Consider the following 25,064-nt stretch of genomic DNA (forward strand, 5'->3'; position numbering starts at 1 on the left):
CCTGCTAAGTCCCAGTTGTATATCACATGAGGAGGTGAAAATATTGTTACAAGAGGTGTGATTACACTTATTTGAACCCTAGAAGGAATTTCATACAATTCCCACTAAAGGGCCAATTACAGCATGTCAAATTGTTATTTTATTTACCTCTTCAGAAAGATAGACTGAGATGGTGGCATGGGTATTTAGGGTAGAATTCATGTGCTTCTACTGTTTTTTAAAAATGAAAAAAAAAGTAGTTTTGGCATTGTGTTTTGGTCATTTATATTAATAAATAATAGTTAATAATAGTTAATAATAGTTATTAATAAATAATAGTTGAGTGACGATCATTTTGTTAGATTCTTAAAACATACTTTATAACAACCAATAATTTCTTATTGTCATACAATCCAATAATTTAAAACTGACAGTCTTTTTAAAAAAACTGATCAAGTGATTATTTTCTTTGCATATTTGTTTGTACCCTCAAGCCAGTTTGCCATATAGATTCATGAAGTTATACAATCAGACTGATTGTATACTGATTGTAGTGGCGCATGCCTGAAATCTTAGTACTTACAAAGCAAAAGCATAAGGGATGGAAGTTGAAGATTATTTTTTTGTTACATAGTGGGTTTAATGCTAGCCTGGGCTACAGGAGACACTGTCTTGAAAAATGTTATATAAAATTTGCTGATATTTATAAGATTTTATTTGATAGAAATTATGAGTTATCTTGGTTTGTTGTCAAGAAACACAATGGTGGTTATGTTGCTTTGTTGTAAAAATTACTTTTGGTATTTGTAAGTAATTTCATCCTAATAACTTAATCCTCAATTCTCATCACAGTTGGAACTTGGTACTGTGCATTGTGTTTTTTCCCCACATACTATACTTTAATAGAGATTTGTATCTCTGGTAAAAATAAGCAATGTCCAAAACCAAATCTTTATCCCTTCAGATACTTTTAACACAACTTCTTTATTAGAATACTTGGAAGTTTTATGGTCTTAATTCTCTTATCTATGATGGTTACAATTTCAATTTTATGTGGTTTGTAAAGAATGCCATTCTTTGTACAGTAACTCTCCTTTGAAAGAAATTTTAACATTAAACAATAAAATTTGGTTAACAATGTGATACATACCGTAATTTAAAAGATATAGCATTTTCATTTGCCTTTACATTTTGATTTGTGACTGTGGTCTAATCAGGCTTCAAGATCACCAATCAATGAGTCACCACTTGTTCCTGCTTCTGAGACTTTAGAGGTTAAACAGCTGTTATCTTTCAGTCCCTTGAGGGATTTCCCAGGCTTCCAAGTGCAGCCTCATGTATACACACCTTCACCCATTCCAGAATGGTCCGTATAATGATTAATTGTAATTGTCAGTGTCCTCCAGATGAATAGACTCACCCACATATATACATGTACTTGAAGGGATTTATTATCAAGTACTTGGTTATATAGGCATATAAACTTGGGAAGTCTCCCAATCTGTAAGTTGCATGTTAGAGACCCAGCAAAACCTATGATGTAGCTCTAAGTCTTGAGAACCAGTAGTCCTCAGAGCAGAAGGCCAATGTTCCAGTTCAAGCTGTCAACCTGAATCAGTTCCACCCTGCTCCACATGTTCACTTCAGCCTGGCCCTCGGTGGATTGTATGATGGCAGTGCACACTGGGGAGAACCACCTGCTTTCCTCAAAATTCCTGCAGGAGTACCCATAAATATAATATTTAACTAGTTGTTTGGGCATCCTGTGGCTTAGTCAAGTTGACCCATAAAACTAATCACCTTGATTTACATGGCTTTAAATAGCCTGGCCTCTGTGACTTGTTTCACAATTTATTATCGCCTCATAATTCCCTTTGGTATTAGGAACTTGTCACTGAACCTCAGCAAGTTAGACTTTTTCACTGGCTACTCCTGAGTCTTCTGTAAGGCCAGGGCAGTCTTTCAAACTCATTTTGAATGTTTGAATTCTGCAGCTTCCAACTTAAAGCAGCATTATCTCAACACTTCAGGTTCAAGCTCCTAATAAGCTACTGCAAGCGTTCCTTTAATTTTTACCAATCCCATGAAATTATTTCAATCCTTTCATTCATGAATGAATATAAAAAAATAATTGAAGAATTGTGTTAAGCCTTTCCACAAATGGGTAGAATGTATCACAGTTTACTTTCTGGGTTGTCTTTAATTTGTACTTTAGGAAAAACGTTGTGAGGAGAAGCCTGGAGTAATTCTGCAGGAACATTTTTGTGGTGGGACCTAACACATGAGCAAGTGTGGCTGGATAGCAATACTTGTCTTGCACCTTTTCATTTGTCACTTGATTCATCTCTAGAAAGTCGTCTTGAGAAAAATCATACGCCATACAGATCCTTAGTGAGGAACTCATTTCTTCTGCTACCTTTGTAGGACATGGCTATCTAGAAACTGACAAAGTCTTGTGCTTTGCTAATGCATCTTGGTGTACAGTCTATATGATGATATTTTACACCCACTATTGCTGGTACTAAAAAAAGAAAAGAATCCTGGAATTTCTGCACAAATTCCAGGTTCCTGGATATTATGATTTGCTTTCTTGCTCAAATTTTCTCTTTCATCAATACACTTCGTAAGTTGCTTTATCCTAGTTTATGTCTTTTCTAAAATTTAAATTAATACATCTTTTGGAGAATTTCTTACATGAATGCATTATTCATGGAATTTATACCCCTCCCTGTTTACTCTGCAACTCTCCCTATGCCCCTCACTTCCTATAAAATTTATGATCTTTTCTTTAATTACTGTTCACACACACACACACACACACACACACACACACACACACACAATCTTCTAAGTCCATTTAGTGTTGCTCATATGTATAAGCGTCTAAGGCTGATTACTAAGGAGTAGATCACCTATCCGGGTCTCATTAATTGCCTGTAGTTCTTTCTTTGGGGGCAGAGCATTTGAGGTTTCTTTGAGTTTATGAGAGTATATAACCTAGAGTAACCCATTTATAGTTTGTGACAGTATTTCTCATCTACTTTTCCTTTGACTGGGTCTTGGGGCCTTTTTTCCCATCTTTTTTCTGCTTCTATACAGTCAGTGTGGGGACCAGAAAAGGAACCTTTCTCTTTGGCACTCAGATCCTACACAGTTTATTGGGCATTGGCTGATGTAGTGGACTGTCATATTATTATACCAGTTGGAATGTTTTTTGTTTTTCAGAATCTGAGTACTTAATCTGAACCAGTTCTACATAAGAGGCTCTCAATACACAGAAATGTTATCATCCTTTTCATAGCTCCAGGGATGCAGCTGACTGGAATCAGTGGTCTGTGCTCTCAGACTGAGAAGCCACAGCTCTTCCTCCACAAACATACCTGAAGCTCAACATGTTTATTATATACAACTGAATAGAGAGGTGGAGTTATTACAGAGACCTGAACTAGTGGGTGGGTATACATTCTGTGATTGCTAGTTTCAGGTCAACTTGAAACAAGCTAGAGTCATCTGGAAGGAGGGAACCTCAACCGAGAAAATGCTTTCATAAGCTCTGGCATAGGTGATTTTCTTAATTAATGATTAATGGGAGGTGTGAGGCTGTCCATTTTGGGTGGTGCCATCTCTGGGTTTCTAAGAAAGGAGACTGAGAAAGCCATGAGCTCCAAGCCAGTGAGCAGCGCCCTAAATGGCCTCTGCATTAGGTGCTGCCTCAAGGTTCCTGGCCTCACTAGTGAATTGTGAGTATGGAACTGTGAGTGAAAAAAAAAACTCTATATTTCCCGAGTTGCTTTTGGACCTGGTGTTTCATCACAGTAATAGTAACATTAACTAAGACAACTATAGATAACAGGTTTTGTGTTATACATTTGGAAAATGGGGCAATCTCTGTATGGTAGCAATTTTTAAGATGTAAATATCTGAAGGGAAAAAGCTATGTTGGATATTTTCTGCGTACACTCCCAATATTTACATTCAGATTTCAGAGGAAGGCTTTCATATTCCCTATAAGCTTTGATATTTCTACAGTGGGTGGGAGTTTTTGCCATTCCCATGGAACTGAGGCTAGATAGAGTCCCTGATATGGGCCATGGTCCCTGACAGAAACATATCAACAGTATACATTCACTCAGGATTGTCTTTGCTTTCTATACAAAGCTTCAGGAGTCTGGCGAGAGTAGTAAGAAATAAAAAAATTCTTTTCATAATTTTGTTTCCTATCACAGCAGCTCTCAAGGACTAGATGGCTGGCTGCCACCACAGTCTACCAGGTCATCATGGATCCTGAGAGCCTTCATATGAATCTTCATGGACCCCTGGGTAGCTGGGTGGATCCCAACACTGGCAGGGAACACCAGACACAGTGTACACTAGACTTGTCCCAGAATGGAGACGGCTGTGATTCCTGGCAAACTTTTACATGAAGGGAAATTATTGTTTTCATAACTTTTCTTTTTTTTTAATTTTTTTTTACACTCAAGATTTTATCCCCCCTCCTGTCCATCCTCTGGCTGTTCTACATCCCATACCTCCTCCCCACACCTCTGTTTCCATGAGAATGTTCCCACTTCCCAACCCCTACCCCACCTGACCTCTAAACTTCCTGGGGCTTCCAGTCTCTTGAGGTGCATCATCTCTGATTGAACACAGACCTGGCAGTCCTCTGCTGTATATGTGTTGGGGGCCTCATTTCAGCTGGTATATGCTGCCTTTTTGTTGGTCCAGTGTTTGAGAGATCTTGGGAGTCCAGATTAATTGAGACTGCTGGTCCTCCTACAGGATTGCCCTCCTCCTCAGCTTCTTTCAGCCTTTCTCTGATTCAACCACAAGGGTCAACAGTTTCTGTCCATTGGTTGGGTGCAAATATCTACATCTGACTCTTTCAGCTGCTCGTTGGCCTTTGGGAGTGCAGTCATGATAGGTCCCTTTTTGTGAGTGCTCTACAGCCTCAGTAATAGTGTCAGGCCTTGGGACCTCCCCTTGAGCTGGATCCCACTTTGGCCATGTCACTGGACCTTCTTTTCCTCAGGCTCCTCTCCATTTCCATCCCTGTAGTTCTTTCAGACAGGAACAATTATGGGTCAGAGTTTTGACTGTTAGATGGCAACCTCCTCCCTCATTTGATGCCCTGTCTTCCTGCTGCAGGTGGGCTCTATAAGTTCCCTCTCTCTACTCTCAGGCATTTCATATTTTGAATCCTGAGGGTCTCTCACCTCCCAGGTCTCTGGAGTGTTCTGGAGGGTCCCCCCAACCTCCTACCTTTCTAGGTTGCTTGTTTCCATTCTTTCTGCTGGCCCTCAGGGCTTCAGTTCTTTATTTTTTTTTCACCCAATACCAAATCAGTTTCCCTTCTTCCCCGCTCCTCCACTTTCCTTCCCAGGTCCCTCCCTTCCTCCCCACTTGTGATTGCTTTCTTCTCCCTCCCAAGTGGGACTGAGACATCCTCAGTTGGGCCCTTCAGTTTGTTGGCATTTTTGAGTTCTGTGTATCTTGGGTATTCTGTACTATTTTTTTTTGCTAATATCTATTTATTAGTGAGTACATACCATGCTTGTCCTTTGGGGTCTGAATTACCTCACTCAGGGTGATATTTTTTTAGTTCCATTCATTTGTTTTTGAAACTCAGAATGTCCTCATTCTTAATAGCTGAGTAGTATTCCATTGTGTAAATGAACCACATTGTCTGTATCCAGTCTTCTGTTGTGGGACATCTGGGTTGTTTCCAGCTTCTGGTTATCACAAACAAGGCCCCTATGAACATTGTAGAAGATGTGCCCCTGTGGCATGGTGGGGCATCTTTTGGGTATATTCCCAAGAATGGTATTGCTGGGTCTTCAGGTATATCTATTTTCAATTTTCTGAGGAACCTTCAGATTGATTTCCCAAGTAGTTGTACCAGTTTGCAATCCCACCAGTAATGGAGGAGTGTTCCTCTTTCTATCATAGTTTGTACTGTTAATACTTTGAATAGCATTTTTTGCTTCAATTCTATCATTATTTTTAAAAGGAAAAAATTAATTAAACATTTTATTACATTTATTTATTTATTTATTTATTTATTTATTCATTTTGTGTATGTGTGCTGTGTGTGTGTGTGTGTGATTGCATGAGCAGAGGTCATAGAACAAGTTGCTGAAGTCAGTTTTCTCCTCCTATTCTGTAAGTCCTGGGGATTGAACTCAGGATGTCAAATTTGGTACCAAGAACCTTTACCAGTTGAACAATATCATCAACTGCTAATTTTAAGTGTAAGTCTTTGACATCTTCATAGTCTGTCTTTGAAAAGAGATTCATATTATTGTGATCAGGAAAATAATGTTATCTCTTCTCTTAACATGAAATGTAGTCATTCTATTTCTTGGTATAGGCTAGTGAGTAAATGTTCCTTCTCAAAACCTTGGATATTTGATGGTGTAACACAAAGAATGAATGGTTGAAAATCTAATCTGTTGGAAAACACCATGGCTTAGATATGAACATCAAACATCCTTTCAATGTGGATGATGGTACTTGAGTGTTTGATGATGAAAAGTATTGAATGTGATAATGTGCTACGTTCGTGAGAACTCTAACCTTCTTATTCAGTCCTCTCCATATTCTTGGGTGATGTTATGGCCTTGTCCTCCAGGTTACACAGGACCTACTCTCAAGTCTGTGGATGTTCATTTTCTTTCATGTACGACTTGTCCCTTCAAAATCAATGCACACAAACCTTTCATCTCCCAGGCCTGAGATAGTAGACCACTTACCCATGAGTCTCAGCTTCCTTGAGAAGTAATAACAATGGCATTGCTTGCAAGTATGTCCTAATATCAGTATGACAAATTACAATGCCATCCTACAGATAGTTGAACCAAAGCTTAGGCAGGTTTCTAATCCATGATATTTTGGTAAAAAACACAACTTGGGGACTCAGAGTCTATTTCAATGGCAAGGTCCTATGCCTTATCAAAGTCTCTATTTTTATTTTTACTTCTATTATTGAGACACTTTTTTGACCATATATTTATATATATCCAATCACTTCTCTGCCTGGCTGGGGGGGCCTATGAAAGTAGAACTATCTCTATCTATTTTTCTCTCTCAAAACTGTCAATCACAAACCTTACATTTATTCATCCAGTAAATATCTGTTGAAATGACTGTGTACTAAGCAAGGCAAAAGCATTAGGGTTGTTGTGATGAGTAGAAGGAGCAGGATTCAGTGGTTGTAGTGTTCTAGAGGAAAGAGAGAGAAGGAAAATCATAAATACTACAGTAACTGTAATTGCTGCTATACAAAAATGAAGTAGGAGACAAGGGACCAAGTCCTCTGAAGACATACATTTACAGAAATGATTGGGAAGCGTTGAGTACAGAATGACTATATGCTGATGTTTAGGTCAGTTCTATAAGCTGCCAGAGTTCTAAGTATCTTAATTAAGTTCTTAATATTCAACAGAAGTGCTGTATTTATGTAGCTGTCAGTCAGACTTCCCAGGGATAACCTGCTGGGTTTTTTAAATGAGAATTTAAATTTGCTTTATCGTATTCATCAGTGATCTGAAGCCACCAAAACCATTATGCTACAGGTATAGTCCATCATGGATGGACATGGTGAGGGCAGTCTAGACTAAAATTGTTCTGGCTGTGAACTGGCGCTTCAGCCTTCAGCAAGATATTGATGCCTCTGTTTCTGTTTCCCTGCCAGACAAGTAGTGATAACAGCACCCTCGGGGGCAGGGGTGGGGAGGCTGCTTGAAGCACTGATCGCTGTGGGAAACTAAAGGTAATGGCTCCTGAATCACACCCCACCAGTAGCTTCTTAGAGTGACATATAAGAGCATAGATGCAATGAAGAAAGTCTCTGAGGAGAGGCCCCATCTCTTCATCCTGGGGGTTTAAATTAAGGCAGTTATTACTGGTAGTAAAAACATATATTGAATGTTATGTGAGAAATGCATCTTTGATTAGGACTGAATTTTACTTCATTTTTTAAATAAATTCTAACATTTGCAATAATTGGTTTTAATATAAAATCAGGGGACCACCTGGGGTCATGACTTGTTTCCTATTTGTTTCTGTGTTTTCATAGATCTCTTGTGCTATCTTTCATTGTGCTACTCATCAGTGCTATCCTTGTGTCTGACTGTTGTATGCACATCTTGTCTCTCAGCTAACTGATGAAATTGCGAAGTGCAGGCAATCTTTGGGTCTCTCTATAGCTCCCGAAACAGCAGACCATGAGTGCTCATGAATGGATTAACTGTCTGTCGTTCTGAATGGTGTAGAAATGGAAACTGTGAATGAGTTTCAAGGCTAAGGAAGGTATTCTGATCTTCTAATGCAAATCACTTGAGATTTGCACTAGAACAGTCTAGATTTGCATCATACAGTCACTGTATAACTTAATAAAATATCAATAAGGTACAAAATATCAGCATGCCATGTCCAGTGGATTTTCTCCAAAGGTATTAGTTCAGCTGAAATAGATTCAATATATAACCTCTCCTGGACAAACAAAACAAATTGGTCAGATTGACAAGTACAAGGTAAGGGACATAACTTGAAAAGGAAGTGAAGTAGAAATATCCTTTGTTAAAATCCACCCTTGCTAGCTTAGCTTTTTATAAACAAAAATCTCTAGTACGTCCTCAATGAATAAGTCAGCCACTGGATTCAGACTAAACTATGTGTGAGGAATCCTTCGCCTGAAATAATTTTAATGAAAAATTTACAACTTCTATTTCTCCTGGCTCTGGAGTCCGTGGTTGTCTCAGGAAGATGCTCAAGATATAACAAGTCTTTAATGCTTAAGTAATACTTACGTAATTGTGGCAATTTAATTAAAAGGACAAGCATATTCTGAAGCAGCCGCTCTTCCTTGAAGAGTTGTCATAGTTTCCTGTTGCCCTTTGGCAGTTACCTCATGTGGTCACTCAGACACTGTTGATTTTTAATGAAATTACAGTTTTCTGCATTCCTCCAGTCCTGGTACCAAATGTTTCTCAAAGACATGGTCCTTATTCCCAGCCTCTCACTGGCTCTGTCCAGAGCACAGAATTTGTTCAGATCTCCCCCAGCTTCCTTTTCTCTTCGCAGATCCCAGTATCAACCCTTACTCTCAATACTGGACAGAATGGTAACTGCATTTCCCTTTCTTTCTTTTAGCCTGATAGCCTTTTAGCCTGATGGTTGTTTCATTGGTGTTTTGAGGACAGTGGCCTCGGGTGAAAAATTATCCACTTCTCTTCACATACCTGCCAGTCCTCTTGTATTCCCCCCTTGTTTAATCACGTCATCACAGAACTGGCCATTGTGACCAAACCCATGCAAGTATACTTGGTGACTTCCTGTTGATTCACTATTTGCATCAAACCATCACGAAGCATCATGGATTATAGCTCAGAATTTCTGCCAAAGCTCTGCTCTTCCCCTGTTTGGTAGAATTGTCTTACCCATTCTTGCCCACCATGTATTCTGATAACCCCCTCCATGGGATTTCTGATTCTATTCATTTTTGTTTCTATAATTAAATTGTATTTTCTTACTTATTCACTTTAAATCTAGCTCACTGCCCCATTCTGGTCACCCCTTCCCACAATCCTTCTCCCATATACCTCTTCTTCTCCTCTAAGCAGGTGGAGCTCTTCTAGGTATCCCCCCTCCAGCCCCTGACCCTGGCACTTCAAGTCTCTGCAAGGCTAGGTGCTTCCTCCACCACTGGGTCCAAACAAGGCAGCCCAGTAGTAGAAAATATCCCACATACAGAAAATAGCTTTTTGGGATAGCCTCTGCTCCAGTTGTTTGGGACCCACATGAAGATCAAGCTGCACTTCTGCTATATATGAACAGGGAGGCCTAGGTCCAGCCCGTGTATGTTTTTTGGTTGGTGGTTCAGAATCAGAGAGCGCAGAGGGTCCAGGTTAGTTGACTGTGTTGGTCCTCCTATGGGGATCTTATTCACTTCAGGGCCCTCAATCCTTATTCTTCCATAGGAGTTCCCAAGCTCCATCCACTGTTTGGCTGTGGGTGTCTGCATCTTTCTGAGTCAGATGCTGGGTGGAGCCTCTCAAAGGACAACTTGCCCCTGTCTGCAAGCATAGCAGTGTATCATTAATAGTATTAGGAATTGGTGTTTAGGATAGATCTCAAGATGGTACAGTTACTGGTTGGCCATTCCCTCAGTCTCTGTTCCATCTCCCGTGCCTGCATTTCTTGCATATAGGATAAAGTTTGGATTGAAAATTCTGTGGGTGGGTTGGTGTCCCCATCTCTACACTGGGATCCCTGCCTGGCTACAGGAGGTGGCCTCTTTAGTTTCTATATCTCTAATGTAGTGAGTCACAGCTAAGGTCACCTCCATTGATTCTTGGTGCCTCCCTTATTTCATGTCTCTGTCTCATCCCGGAGATGCCCTTTACCTCAATGTCAGTTGCAGATTTCCATACATTTTCATAGCCATCTAGCCATTTCTCCTGTCCTTCCTCACACCTGATCCTGAACCTCTATTCCCTTCCCCACCCATCCCTCCCAGTACCCTTCCTTCTTCTGCATCTTATGACTATTCACTCCCCATTCTAAGTGAGAATAAGCTCTTGGTTTCCTTGATTCTTTGTGTTGTTTTCTTCATTTCTAATAGATTTTAGCCCTGATTTTGATTATTTCCTGTCTTCTACTCCTCTTTGGTGTGCTTGCTTCTTTTTTTTTCTAGAGCTGTCAGGTATAATTTTAAATGGCTGAAATGAGAACTTTCTAATTTCTTTATGGAAGCACTTAGTGCTATGAACTTTTTTTTCTTAGCACTACTTTCATTGTGTCCCATAAAATTGAGTATGTTGAACCTTCATTTTCAATGAATTCTAGAAAGTCTTTAATATCTTTCCTTATTTCTTTCTTGACCTAGAGATCATTAAGTAGAGATGTTTCTATTGTGGTTGAAGTCCAGCTTTAATCCATGGTGGTCTGATAAAATAGAAGGTGTCATTTCAATTTTATTGTATCTGTTGAGGCTTGCTTTGTGACCAACTATATGGTCAATCTTGGAGAAGGATCCATGAGGTGCTGAGAAGAAGATGTATTCTTTTGTGTTTGGGTGAAATATTCTATAGAAGTCTGTTATGTCAATTTCATTATTTCATTCATAATGTCAGTTAGTTTAATTATTTCTTTGTTTGGTGTTTATTTGGATGGCCTGTTGAAGTCTCCCACTATTAATGTGTGGGGTTTGATGTGTGATTTTCAGCTTAGTAATGTTTCTTTTCCAAATGTGGGTGCCCTTGTGTTTGGGGCAGAGATGTTCAGAACTGAGATATCATCTGAAGTGTATTTCCCTGTCTCTTTTCATCAATTTTGGTTGAAAATCTATTTTATTAAATATTAGAATGGCTACTCCAGATTGCTTCTTCAGTCTGTTTTCATGGAAAACATTTTTCCAGCCCTTTGTTCTGAGATAATATCCATCTTTCTGGTTGAGGTGGTATCTTTTTATTAGAGAATTGAGTCCACTGATGTTGAGAGATATTAATGGCCAGTGATTGTTATTTTCTGTTATTTTGCTGTTGGTGGTGTTATTGTGTGTATGTATATTTGTGTGTGTGTGTGCACGTGCATGCGCATATACTTTCTTTTTTTATATGAAATTATTTATTTTCTGTGTTTTCTTGTATGCTGTTATCCTTCTGGGTTAGTTTTCCTCTAGTATTTTTTCTAGGGCTAGATTTGTAGATAAATATTGTTTGAATTTATATTTGTCTTGAAATATTTTGTTTTCTCCATCTATGGTGTTTGAGAGTTTTGGTGGGTATAGGTTGGAATCTGTGGGGGTTTTTTGTTGTTGTTGTTTTGTTTTGAGGTTGCAGGATATCTGGTTAGGCCTTTCTAGTGTTTAGAGTCTCTGTTGAGAAGTCGGGTGTAATTCTGGTGGGTCTACCTTTGCATTTTACCTGACCTTTTACCCTTATCATTTTTAATTTTTTGTTGTTGTTGTTCTGTAGATTTTGGTTTTTGGTTATTATGTGCTGGAAGAATTTTCTTTTCTGGTCCAGTCTGATTGGTGTTCTATAAGCTTTTTGTATGTTTATAGGCATCTCTTTCCTTAGGTTGAGACAGTTTTCTTCTATGATTTAGTTGAGAATATTTTCCGTGCCTTGAAGCTAGGATTCTTCACCTTCTTCTATTCCTATTATTCTTAGGTTAGGTCTTTTCATGCTATCCAAGATTATCTCGATGTTTTGTGTCAGGAAGTTTTTAGCTTTAACATTTTCTTTGACTCATGTATTGATTTTTTTGGATTGTATTGTCTGTCTGAGATTCTGTTTTCGGTCTCTTGTATTCTGTTGGTGATGCTTACATCTGTTGTTCCTGTTCTCTTCCCTAGGTTTTCTATCTCCAGGATTTCCTCAGTTTGTGTTTTCTTTATTGCTTCTGTTTCTACTTTCAGGTCTTGTACAGTTTTATTTATTTTCTTCATTTGTTTAATTGTGTTTTTCTGTATGACTTTAAGGGATTTGTTTGTTTCCCCTTTAAAAACCTCTATCTTTTTTTTTTTTTAATTGTATTTCCCTGTATTTCTTTAAGGGATTTATTCATTTCCTCTTTACAAACCTCTATCATCTTAATAAGACTGGATATAAGATCATTTTCTTTTGTTTTGGTTGTATTGGATATCCAGGGCTTGCTGTGGTGGGATAGCTGTGCTTTGAAGGTGTCATATTTCCTTGGTGCGTGTTAATTGTGTTCTTTTGAGGGCCTTTAGCCATCTAGATAGTTTTGGTCCCTGGATGTTCTTGTTATAGTAGGTGTTGGGAGGGGAGTGAACCTTGATGGTCCTGGTGGGGCAGGCCTCTGATGGATATCCTTGGGACATATGGTTCCAGACCTGTAGTTCTGTATGTTTCAGGAGCCTCCAGTTCAATGAAGGTGGGTGGAGAGGTGGCAGTATAAAAGATGTCCTCTTGGTTTGACAGGCTGTTCAGGGCAGCTTGTCTTGGCCCAGAGGGCTCAGAGAGCAGGGAAGATGGGTGGAGAAAAGAAGCTTACTTGTATGGTTCAGGAGTCTGATGGAGGTGGAGGAGAGGTGGCAGGAGAGTGGAGCTTAATTCCATTCTTTACTCTTAGGTCTCCCTCCATATCAGTAAATCTCATCCATTTTCATCCATAAAGCACATGTTTAGGGAACCAATGTTTCCTATGAGCCATCAAGACTGGCTTCTCTACCCCTCACTTATTGGTTCTATTAGCTATTTTCTATCATTTCCCACACTATTCTTTATACATCTTTCATCATTTGGAAGCCAACTAAATTATACCACTTCAGAATAGGTTTTCCTGACCACTGTACCAGCCTTGTTCTTGTTATAGGGCTTGCCTTATTCATAGATACATACTTCTTTGTATTAGTAGGAAGTCTGATTTAATTTTATTTCAAAATTCTATGAAGGCAGAGGCCATGTCCATTTTATTAACTATTGTATAGTCGTGCCCTATGTATACCTGGCAAATACTGGAAATTTAATAGACATTTGATGTGTAATAAATTGATCACTATAACACTTATTGATATACCAGTAGGCTGGCTAAGTGTAGGCCAGAGTGTGACTTGAATCACTAGTGATGAACAACTCTACTCTTAAAGAATATGGTATAAACTAAGTACATTTATACTTCATAGATGATGTTTAATATTTTTAAACATATAAGAAAAGTAATCATTTTTTATTGATTATACTCACTCATTCCTGCTATACACATTGGGTCTGATCATACACACTCAATTGGTTGTCTGTTGCTAGGCTCAGTTTTTTTCCTAAAGAAAAGCTTATGTCTTTCTATATTATTAGCTTTTAATGAATTTTTACTTTTTTTTCCTCTGGGTAAAATTTAAATTATGTAATGCCTTAGTTCAGTCAAGCTTCTGTAATAAATTACATTGTGCTTGTGGCTTATAAACAGAAGTCCAAGATCTGGGTGCCAGAATGATTGGGTTGTTCTGGTGGCACATTTCTTGGTTCACAGACAATTGATTTTTTTGTTGTATTCTCAGATGGGATGCGGTGAAAGAGAATTATCTGTTTTTTCCTGTCACTTCCTCTTTCTCTTCCCCTTTTCCTATGTCCTTCCTTTTTACCCTTCCTCCCTCCATTTTTCTTTCCTTCCTTCCTTCCTTCCTTCCTTCCTTCCTTCCTTCCTTCCTTCCTTTTTTCTTCTTTCTTCCCTTTTCTTTCCTTTCCCAGCTACCTTTCCCTCCTATTTTTTCCCTCCCTCCCTCTCTCCTCTTATCTTTAGAATTTAAAAAAGGACCCTAATTCCATGTAAAAGGACTTAATCCTGGTTACTCAGTTACCTCCCAAAAACCTTGACTCAATACTCTCATAGTGGGGATTAGGTTGCAATGCATGGATATTTCATATACAGCCCTTCACATGGCTGACAAATGGATCCATGTTCTGAACCTGGCCATTCTTTCCAACATCAACTTTAACCCATTTATACTCTAGACTGACATTAAGCTAGGCTTATTCACTCCTTGTACTCTATTATGAAAGTCTTCCCTCATAGTAAGGCGTGTGTGTTCTTTGAAATCTGACTTTTTCAATCATTTTCTTTCTTCCTTGCTCCCAGTGCATGAAATATTTCTATGAGGCTCCAGTTTATTACATAAATGGAAATTGTAATTTATTACAGTATCTCTCTCCAGATTGCACGGTGTCTCTTAGATTATACTGATTTTGCAGAATCTAATGCATAAGCTATAATGGCAGCCAATAATTGTTGAGTGACTGCAGTTATTGTCAGTTATTGAAAGTAAAAATACCTGTGACCAGTGAAGCAGTATCACAAATGGTGACTTAATTCTCAGCTGACTCAAAAAAGACCATTTAAGCTACAATGTGATAGAAAAACCTATAGCTAATTCTATTTTCTCTTCCAGTGTTAGAATGTGCTTGTCTCTGCTGCACTGCAATTAGGAAAAAAGCTCTTTCTGCTACCCCTATCCGATCTTGGAGGCAGAATCTTCTCTACATTTTTTTCCTTTGGATCCTCACAGTTTTAGCAAAGTGTGAAAGAACAGTCCTGGGTACCTCATCCTTCCACTCTTCCTTCCCTTTCCCCCTTTCTTCTTTTCAGCTTAAACAGCTATTATTATTTGTATGATGGAAGCCTATATAAATGGAGGGCTTGAACGTTTGAGTTTTTCTGGATAGTTTTGAAGACTGTTTGTGAAGTGTTTATAAAAAGATAAAGAGATAAAGAGAGTATGTTCTGTGGGTGTGTGGAGAGGTGTGGAAAGGGGATGTCTCAGCGGGCCCATGTAGAGGCATCTCTTCCCATGAGGGACCAGTCACACGGGAATAGTATAGAATAGAGTTTATTGAGGGCATGGGGAGGGGAGCCAGGAGGGGAGTGGAGGCAGAGAGAGAGAGAGAGAGAGAGAGAGAGAGAGAGAGAGAGAGAGAGAGAGAGAGAGAGAGAGAGAGAGAGAAGTAGAGTCTGGCCATGACCACGTGGAGAGAGAGGAAGAGTGGGGGAGGGGACAGAAGAGGCAAGAGGGTAGGAGGGTAAGAGATTAAGAGTAACAGATTAAGAGAGTAAGAGTAAGAGACAGAGAGGGTAAGAGAGTGAGGAAGGGGCAAGCAGCCCCTTTTATAGTGGACCAGGCCTACCTGGCTGTTGCTAGGTAACTGTGGGGAGGAGCAGACCTGGCTGTTGCCAGGTAACTGTGGAGGTGGAGTTTAGACAGAATACTAACAATTTGTCTTACAACACACTCTGCTGAAGAGTGAAGCAATGTCATTAGCAACACAACAAACCTAAATGCAAAGGAGATCAACTGGCAAAAAAAAAAAAAAAAGCAGACAGGGGGGTCTTGCTATTCAAGTGTAGCCTCTCACACAGTACAGTCAGAGATTTTATTAACTTTATCACTCTTGTTTAGTCTTATAAGCGAATTTAAATGGTCCCTTTCTCCTTCCACCTCTAGGCTTTCTTCACCCGTTACATTTCCTCTTTAAACCACACACACGCACACACACACACACACACACACACAGAGGGAGAGAGAGAGAGAGAGAGAGAGAGAGAGAGAGAGAGAGAGAGAGAGAGAGAGAGAGTTTAAATTTGTGGAAGGAAACTGAACTCACATTGGCGTTATTCACTTAGTGCATATATTATGATAAAAACAGGCACAATTACTTTTAATAGGCCAGAATGACAAATGTTTGGAGAAACAGTATTTTGTCGCAAATCATGTGCTTTTATAACGTAATTAACCTCATCAAGGTTTAATTAAATAAATGCTTTTTTTTCTGAAACAAGTTTTTCTCCCTCAAACAGGTGGTGTTTGCATTGCTCAATCACAGAAAATCCCACGTGAACCAAGACCTGGAGAATTTGAAAAAATTATCAAACGCCTGCTGGAGACACCTAACGCTCGAGCAGTGATTATGTTTGCCAATGAAGATGACATCAGGTGCTGATTACTTTCCTGCAGAATACAGGATCAGATTTGTGCCCCACAGAATTTTCAAACATATTTTATGAACAGTGTTAAAAAGTTGGTGCGATTTCACAGGAATCACTAGGTTCCTCTGCACCCACAGACTACCTTCTGCTTCAGACACAACAGCCTCCTCATTTCTATGTTGGCAACGCCTACAGCCTACAGAGTAAAACCTGGGGTTGAACAAAATGAGATGCATCAGAATGAGAGGGGGAGTGAAGAGAACAGGTTAAGGATTAGCCCAATTAACACATGCTGGAGCCAGCTGCGTTTCCTTTAGGAGACGATAAGACTCAAGCAATTAGCATGATTGACTAATTGTTTAATGATGACCTACCGAGTGTATTTACCTTTATAAAACTGGTTGTTGTGGTTCACTGTTTGTTGCTATCACTAAATATCTTGAGCTTGGTAACTTTAAAAGAAATAAGAAGCTTGTTCAGCTCTTGGCTCTGGAGGCCCAAGGGTAAGGTCATAACTGCCTCTTGGCAGCTGATGAGAACTTGTATTCCTGTGTGAAGACACGGAAGGCATCACATGGCATGTCAGAGAAACACTCTGGGCTATGCTCATAGGTCATTCAAATCATCCTGGGGCCTATACTCCTGACTTATTCAAATCTAATTATCCCTCAAGAATCCTCCCACCTAACTATTAACATATGACTCAGAAAATGAAGTTTCCATGATGTATGAAATTTGGACAACACATTCAGGCTTCAGCACTGGTGTTATGATATCCATATCTATATCTATAGTGCTTCCCAACAAATATCAAATTTTTATTTCATTTTATTCCTATAGGAGGATACTGGAAGCAGCAAAAAAATTAAACCAGAGCGGGCATTTTCTATGGATTGGCTCAGATAGTTGGGGATCCAAAATAGCACCCGTCTATCAGCAGGAGGAGATCGCAGAAGGGGCTGTGACAATTTTGCCTAAAAGGGCATCAATTGATGGTAAGAATGCAATAAAGACAATTTATTTCATTCCAGTCGAATCAACATTCAAACGCAGGCTGGGGGACATAGCTCAGAGGTGAAACTCTTGGTTTGGGTGCTTATGGCTCTGGGTTTGACTTGTAACACTGGAGGACTGAGTGAAAACATTGTAGTGGGCTTAGGTACAGTGCAGTCTGAAGTGTCAAGGAATGAAACATTTAGAATTATAATTCAAATCTCAATTATACTCATCATTGATTCTGAATGAAATATACACACCTGTGAGCACAGCAGTCATTTCCACTATGAAACCATTATATGTTAAAAAGTATACCTTAAAGGTTTTTGTTTTTCTTGTTTAAGAGCACTAGTATACAATTAGATATTTCCATGACACTAGTCACTATAGTTTACTTTTGCACACTTTTATGGATGTTTGTGATAGTTATAGCATTAGAGGGAACTTACGTGATCAATAAACATAGAATATATTATGCTAATTAACTCTATGAAAAAAATAAATGAAAGAAGGAAAATTTGGAGCACAGTTGTAGATGGTAGGTCTGTTTCCCAAATATCTTCCCAATACTCTAGACAATGACCTGTATTCCTATCTTTAATATTGTCCTCTGAGCTCAGGCATTGTTTTCAGATGTCTTCTCTTAAAGAGGTGGTTAGATTACTTAGCCATGGCTCTATAAGATTGTGTTAGTACTGACTGCCTTATTGAATTAGCTAAAAATAGAACATACATGAGACAGAGACATTGTAGTGGGCTTAGGTACAGTGCAGTCTGAAGTGTTAATTCATGTTAGGAGAGAGAAAAGAATTATACATTTGTTATATATAAATACCCCCACATATGTATATATATATATTATATAACACATGTAACATATTATATGCTATAAATATTGTACAATAAAACACTTCTTTAATGTTCTGGTGGTATTCTATTTTGATTTTGAATGAATACTGAAATCATACCTCTTTCCTCTAACACAGGGTTTGATCGATACTTTAGAAGCCGAACTCTCGCCAACAATCGAAGAAATGTGTGGTTTGCAGAATTTTGGGAGGAGAATTTTGGATGCAAATTAGGATCACATGGGAAGAGGAACAGTCACATAAAGAAATGCACAGGTAGAGACTCATATGTTTCTCTTGTTATACTTGTTTTAACTTTACCTAAGAAAGAAAATGTTTCTCTGTGCCACTCAATGTGGGACATTTGGGATCCTCTGTCTTCTTGTGTCTCATGTTTCTTTAGCAAGGTTGAACATGAGCTCATCACTCAATAAACCAAAGATGGTACATTGGTTTTTACACATTATCAACTGTTTATCCAAAATATACCATGTGGGCAGCACTGGGGCATTTCAATTGTATTTGAATAAACTATTTTAAGAGTCTTCTGGGAAAGTACCTTAATGTGCTTTATAGGAGGTAGGTAAATGGGCAAGATATCATACTAAATTGATCATAAGTTGCTGTAAGACAAGTATTTTTCAACTATTACAATATGTTCCTTCATTATACTATTAATCTCTATCTAGCATAACAGTTATTGCTCCAGCAGCTATGATTTCTGAGGCTTTTAGTTTCTATAGCTTGTATTTTAGATAATCATCATTGAATGTCCCTCTTGGAAGGCAAGCACAAAGCTATGTTTATATGCAGATAACATGATTATGTACATAGACATAGATATGGAACCTTAGCAGTTACTCCTAAGCAGAGAATTTAATAAGCTCACAATACAAGGTCAATGTAAACACTTATCTGTAATATAATTAGGAACTGACACAATGAATATAATATTTAAAAGGTATTACTAATATCACGATTAAAGTCTTCCCAGAAATTATTTGGGAGAACCACACTAAAAACTACAATATTGGGACATGATTTTCCCTCTTCACTTACGTTTTGAGATGTCCTAAGTTTTGTCCTCCTCACATCTAGTGGTAAAATGCTAAATGATATCACAGACATATAGTCAAAAAGAAGATGAAGATGCAAAAATTTATTACAAAAAACCCCCTTACTTTAGGTCTACTGTGCCAAGATGGAAAGTAATACAAGAATCATGTTTGTGAATTTACAGACGCATCTGAGGTGACAGGAACCAAGTAAACATAAAAGTAAACCAATACTTACAGATGCTGAGACAATTTTAAGATAAATGAAAGAAAAAAATATGAAAATGAGACAGAATGGAATTGGGACAGAGGGTAGCAGTTTGCATGGTCCAAGTGTGAGTCACACAGGGGTGACGCTTGAGAGGAGACTTTGCCGTCATGTGAAGATGTCAGTCAGGTAAAGACAGAAAAAGGGCAGAATCTAAAGCCAGAATAAACTATTTTTTGGTTTGGAAAAGAAAAAAAAGAAAGAAAACCTCTTGGCAAATAGAGTGTAATACTGTTACCATTTAAGAAAGATTGATAGCACTGGTCATATAAAAGAAAAATAAAGAATGCTCTTCAATTTCTCTTTAGTGTTTCCAGAATTGAGGGGTTTGGGCTTCATCTCATTCATAGGCTGAGTGACTCGGACTATTCCCTCAGAGGAATTGCTCAGATAGTGCCTTCAAAAGATTCTTATATAAGAAATGTAAGCAGGTCAAGAGTTCAGGGGAGTAGAGCGGGCAGGTCTGTTAACTTAGCTGTAGTCCTGATGATAGGTAGTCACCACCAAAGGCTCCAGAGCACACGAGACACACACTTTAGGAGGTGTTCTTCGTACTGGATAAATGATTAGCACTGAAACAGAGAAGGTAAGAGATGGGGGCTCTGCATGGTGAATCTCCCACAGGACACTCTGAGGAAATGGTGATGGAATTAGCTGACTGAGAAAACATCAGGAAGAAAAAAGATGCTTTGGAACTACCTTGGATTTAGTTCTGATACATTCCATGAAATTTCCCAGTGGGTGGCAACACAAGGTCTAGGATCCTGCAGGGACTTCACTAGAAGTTCAAATACAATGAAATCAGATACAAGGACAAAAATGCATTTATAGGGGAGAGGATGAATCATGATAGAAAACTCAAGGATGGCGTCTGAGTTTTAGTTTCTGTTGCTGTGATAATTCACCATGACCAAAACCAACTTAAGGAGGAAAGAGTTTGTTTCTGCTTAAACTTCCATATAATAGTCCACATATAGTCCACCTCTGAAGGAAGCCAGGGAAGAGAACTTCAGCAGTAACATGGAGGCAGGAAGTGAAAGACCATGAAGGGGTGATGCTTATTGGCCTCTCTCCATTTCTTGCTCACAGTTTGCTCTCATGAAGAACCAAGGACCCTGGTGTGACCTGGAGTAGCACCACCCACAGCAGGAAAGGTCCTCCAACACCAATCGTTAATCAAGAAATTACTCAACAGATTTGCCTACAGGTCCATCTGATGAAAGCATTTTCTTAATTGAGGTTGCCTCGCCCCTAAACCGAGATTGTGTCCATTTGCTAAAAAACAACAACCTTAATCAGCACAGGGGGGAGTCAGAAAAGATAACAGAACAGTGGGCTTGAGGACGAAAAGCAAGTTGAGTGTCTAGATTCTCCTTAGTCTCCAGAAGAAAATACACCTCACATAGAGCTTCAGTTTTGCAGAGAGACATGGAACAGGAATAAAAAGTCTGAAAGAGACACAGAAACTGTACTGCTAAACATAGAATACAATAGAGGAAGGGGAAGAAAAGATGCTCTTAAGAGAACTTTGGCAAATAAATACATGAAACATCCCAAGAAAATCTGAGAAGAAAATTAAAGGTGAAGGTTTGAAAGGTTTGGACACATTAGCATGTTCTCCTATAAATTAAAAAAGAAACTTAGAGAAAAATTTCAGGGCAGGCAGTAAGAGGCTGGTAGTACTCCTAAATAACAGCATTTATTTGGAGAGGCTATTGTAAGGTAAGGTATAGATACACACACACACACACACGTATATATATATACACACACACACATACACAGGGAGTGGCAATTTAATAATTAGTAAATGCTAGTTTTTGACTTAGACTTAGATATTAATAAAGCTCAAACAACTACATAGCTGCAAGTCCAGTGCATATTTGGTCACCAGCAGAATTTGGGAGCATCCATCCAAATGAAGGAAATGATGGGTCCTCAGGTGAAAAGCATGGAGTTCAGTGTAACAGGTTCTGTAGGAACGGCAAAGGTCATATGGAGAGGATTCCCGAGGAACAGTAGGAAATAAAAGACCAGTCAAGAAAGGTTTATAAGGAGAGTCTACCCATTACTTTTTTCATCTTCATGAAAAACAAAAACAAACATCAAACCAAAGCATTAAAAGCCAGGGAGAATGTAATTAGATTCACAGTTTCAGAGTTGTCAATCCAATGAGTCTTTGGCTCTATTGATTCTGGTCCCATTGGGAGGCAGAGTATATGGTATGAGCCTGTGGGGCAGGAGGTTGTTTACTTTATGGTACATACTGGAAGCTGAGAGTAAGGAAGGAACTGGAGACAGGTTTTGGATTTCAAGGACACTCTTCTACTGATTTAATCCTCCAGCAAGGCCATATTTCCCAAAGGTTTCAGGGCCTTCCAAATTAGCTTTGTCAACTATAAGAACCAACTGTTCTAAAATATGAATCTCTTAGGACAATCCAGATTCACGTGACAGCAGAGAATTTCTCACTGACTTATATTCTCATCCCACACTTACCATTGCATTTGGAACATTATTATTTGGCCCTGCACAAACTCAAATCCTCTTGGTTAGACTGCGGCTGTGAAAACAAGACAGCTTGTGAAATAGAGAAACTTATTTTTTCTGGTGTGTGTGTGCGTGTGTATTTTTATGTGTGTGTTTGTTTGTTTGTGTATGTGGTAGGAAATTGATTACTAACCTACCATATACTTTATTAATGGGATGTTTGAAGAAATGCCAGATTTTCCTAACTCCTATTTTCCATGTAAATTAAGACATGAAGTTCTACTGTTGAATCTTTAGATGACATATGCTTAGTACTTCATTCAGACATAAATACTGAACTGGTTTATTGTTGAAGGAAGCCATGGTGAAAGGTCTGCTTCATATTTCCTTAAATTGTTTGGATACTGTTATACATGTAATAATTGTTCAAGTAGAACTATTTTTAGTGCAATGAAGGAAATGAATGTTTAAGTTCTGGGGGGAAATGTAGCTTAGGGAACTGGGTTAGTATTTTATTCAAATATCATTTGGGGGATACTGAAGTCACTTGTCTCTGAAACAAACAGTGAATGATGCTATAACTTAACTTTAGGAAAGTAACCTGTAAAACTTTACAATTTATAAGAAAAGGCATCTGCGCCACAGATTATTGTTGTAATCTGTTTTGGAGAATGAGGGAAAATTATAAAATACATTAGTGGTCAAATACTTGAGAGAAAAATTTATTGTATTTTCATGAGTGAATGTTTCTAAGGTCCTGAATTTTTTTTTTTAAATTGGCTTGTTAAAAGCTCATGTTCTGGGCCACAGAAATAGATCAGTATGAAAACGCACCTCCACCTAGCATGGTGACCTGTGCTGTATCCATGAGAGCCACGAGGTAGAGAAGGAGAACTGGACTTGCAAGCAGTCCCACTGACTGTTACATGGGCACCCCGAGAAATTTATTTCTTAATTCGTGTTTAACCACTTACAATGAGAAAAGGGAACTCTAAGAATTCACCAGGATTTCCGCCACCATTTAGATCATCACTTGTGGATTGTATGTGTTGAGTAAAATTTTATATTAGACTAGTAATTGGTGACTATAGCAATTTACTTCCATTGGGGGTGATGCTGGCAATATATTTACATGGATAAGAATGTGCTTCCCAGCAGGGCTTGTGTCTGTCTTATTAATTTTCTGGAGACAGAATGTCTTCCAGCAGTGAGGAGCATTCGCTTTCTAATGTTAGCGTGGTTCAGACAGTTCTTGGAGATGATTTCCCCCGCTAGTGTCTCAGGAAAGCTTTCAGAGAGAGGCGTTAATGCTTCTAACTTTTGATATGCTGGCCAAACTCCAAGTGAGGTAATTCCTATCATCCACTTAGCTATTTATGTAGTTATTATTGCTTCTGAGAGCTGCTGAGTTCTGAAAGCTACCACTACTTAATCCTACTTAAAATTCCCTTTGTCTTTGTCAAGAAGGAAGAAAAGGACTCTCCTACCCATGCTATCAGTGGTGATGGCTGTTATTTTGTACACACTTGTGTGACCTTTCCTCCCTCCTCCTCTCATTCTGCTCTCAGCAACAGTGCATTTCCATCTCCCAATCCAGACATCCAGACTTCCCTGGGAAGTGTGTTTTCCTTGTCCCCCAGTCCCCACACACTTCTACATGCATGCTTCTCACTCTGGCCCCTGCCTCAATGTCTTTCCCATTGTCTTTACATTACATCCTTCTGCTCTCTCTGTCATTCCTCTCATAAGTATCTTGCATGGCTTTCCTTTGTTCAGCAAGATTGATCTCTCTCTCTCTCCATCTCTCCCTCTCTTCCCCATCTGTCTCTCCCTCTCCTTCTCTCTCTCTCTCTCTCTCTCTCTCTCTCTCTCTCTCTCTCTCTCTCTCTCTCTCTCTCTCCCTCCCCCTCCTCCTCCCCTCCCCCTCCACCTCTCCCTCTCTCTTATTAGTATGTTTTCTCATGTGAGGTCCCAGAGTGAATGTCACAGGAAACCCTGCATACCATTGAGGTCTCAGCTCACAGGTTTGCTGATTTTCAGCTCACACTCTGCCTCTGTAATTATTTCTGCACCAGGAATTATCAATACTCTTCCTGTTATCAAAACACTATCCCAAGAAGGCCCATCAACTCCTTTATGTCCATAGGACCTTCCGAGGAATGATTGATTCATTCACCCATCTCACCCATCGTGCATCTGCCTGATGATTTATCATCACCTGATGATTCATTTGAGTAAAGCACTGTGTGCCAGGCACTGTGCTGCATCTGGATAGGCAAACAGTGCTCCTTCTTTACCCTAGGTGCTCACAGATGAATACTATCTTCTTAAATTTAGTATTCTTCCCTTGTCTCCTGTGTTTTAATCCTCAGACAGCCCACGAGGGCACCCAGCTTAGCCCATATACAGCCAACACTCAGGTTATAAATGGTGGTGAGCATATGCTACATGAAATGGCCTATTGATTCTTATTTATGATGATAGAAGTAGTGGTAATGGAAAAAGCAATGCAGAGATATGTTTCTTCCTACAAACAAGCAATTTTGTCAGTGAACCAAATAGCAGGCACAATAATTAGCTTCTGGAAAGGCCTGTCAGTTTGTTTTCTAGTGCCAGAGCGAACAGGTAAGTTTTCCGGGATAGCTAGCTCTCAGCAGTCATTTTTTGCTATGGAAGGCTCTGAAGTGATGGCATTCTCCTCCGTTTGGTCAGGGAACGTGAGGCTCTATAAATGAATTGGGTAGTTAGCAGGGGGATAGAATTTCAGCAATTTGATTTGGTGATTCAGAATGAAAGGATACGAAAATAATAATCTTCTCTGTGTGCTCTGGTAGTCTTATCTGTCCCCTTGCCCAGACTAAGATTATATTGAAAAGCGTGTCTGCATATTAGCACTCTGAGGTGGCCGTTGGCCCAGTAGCTTCTGCTCTTGGCAAGTAAAATAGCAAAACTCCCAGAATGACTTATTTATTGCATTTCTCAAAT

The 25,064-nt window shown here is 39.0% G+C and overlaps 1 protein-coding gene across 4 annotated transcripts in view; it reads left to right on the forward strand.

Annotated features, from left to right (window-relative positions):
• Grm8 (glutamate metabotropic receptor 8) overlaps nt 1-25,064 on the forward strand; it is a 789,897-nt gene that overhangs the window by 345,503 nt on the left and 419,330 nt on the right. For all 4 annotated transcript variants that reach the window (XM_076913634.1, XM_076913635.1, XM_034519393.2 and 1 more), the window contains exons 4-6: nt 16,294-16,429; nt 17,263-17,417; nt 18,405-18,542. In XM_076913634.1, coding sequence (XP_076769749.1) covers nt 16,294-16,429; nt 17,263-17,417; nt 18,405-18,542 — 429 coding nt within the window. The remainder of the gene's footprint in view (nt 1-16,293; nt 16,430-17,262; nt 17,418-18,404; nt 18,543-25,064) is intronic.

The sequence above is a fragment of the Arvicanthis niloticus genome, chromosome 15, assembly GCF_011762505.2.
Source record: "Arvicanthis niloticus isolate mArvNil1 chromosome 15, mArvNil1.pat.X, whole genome shotgun sequence".
Lineage (NCBI taxonomy): Eukaryota > Metazoa > Chordata > Mammalia > Rodentia > Muridae > Arvicanthis > Arvicanthis niloticus.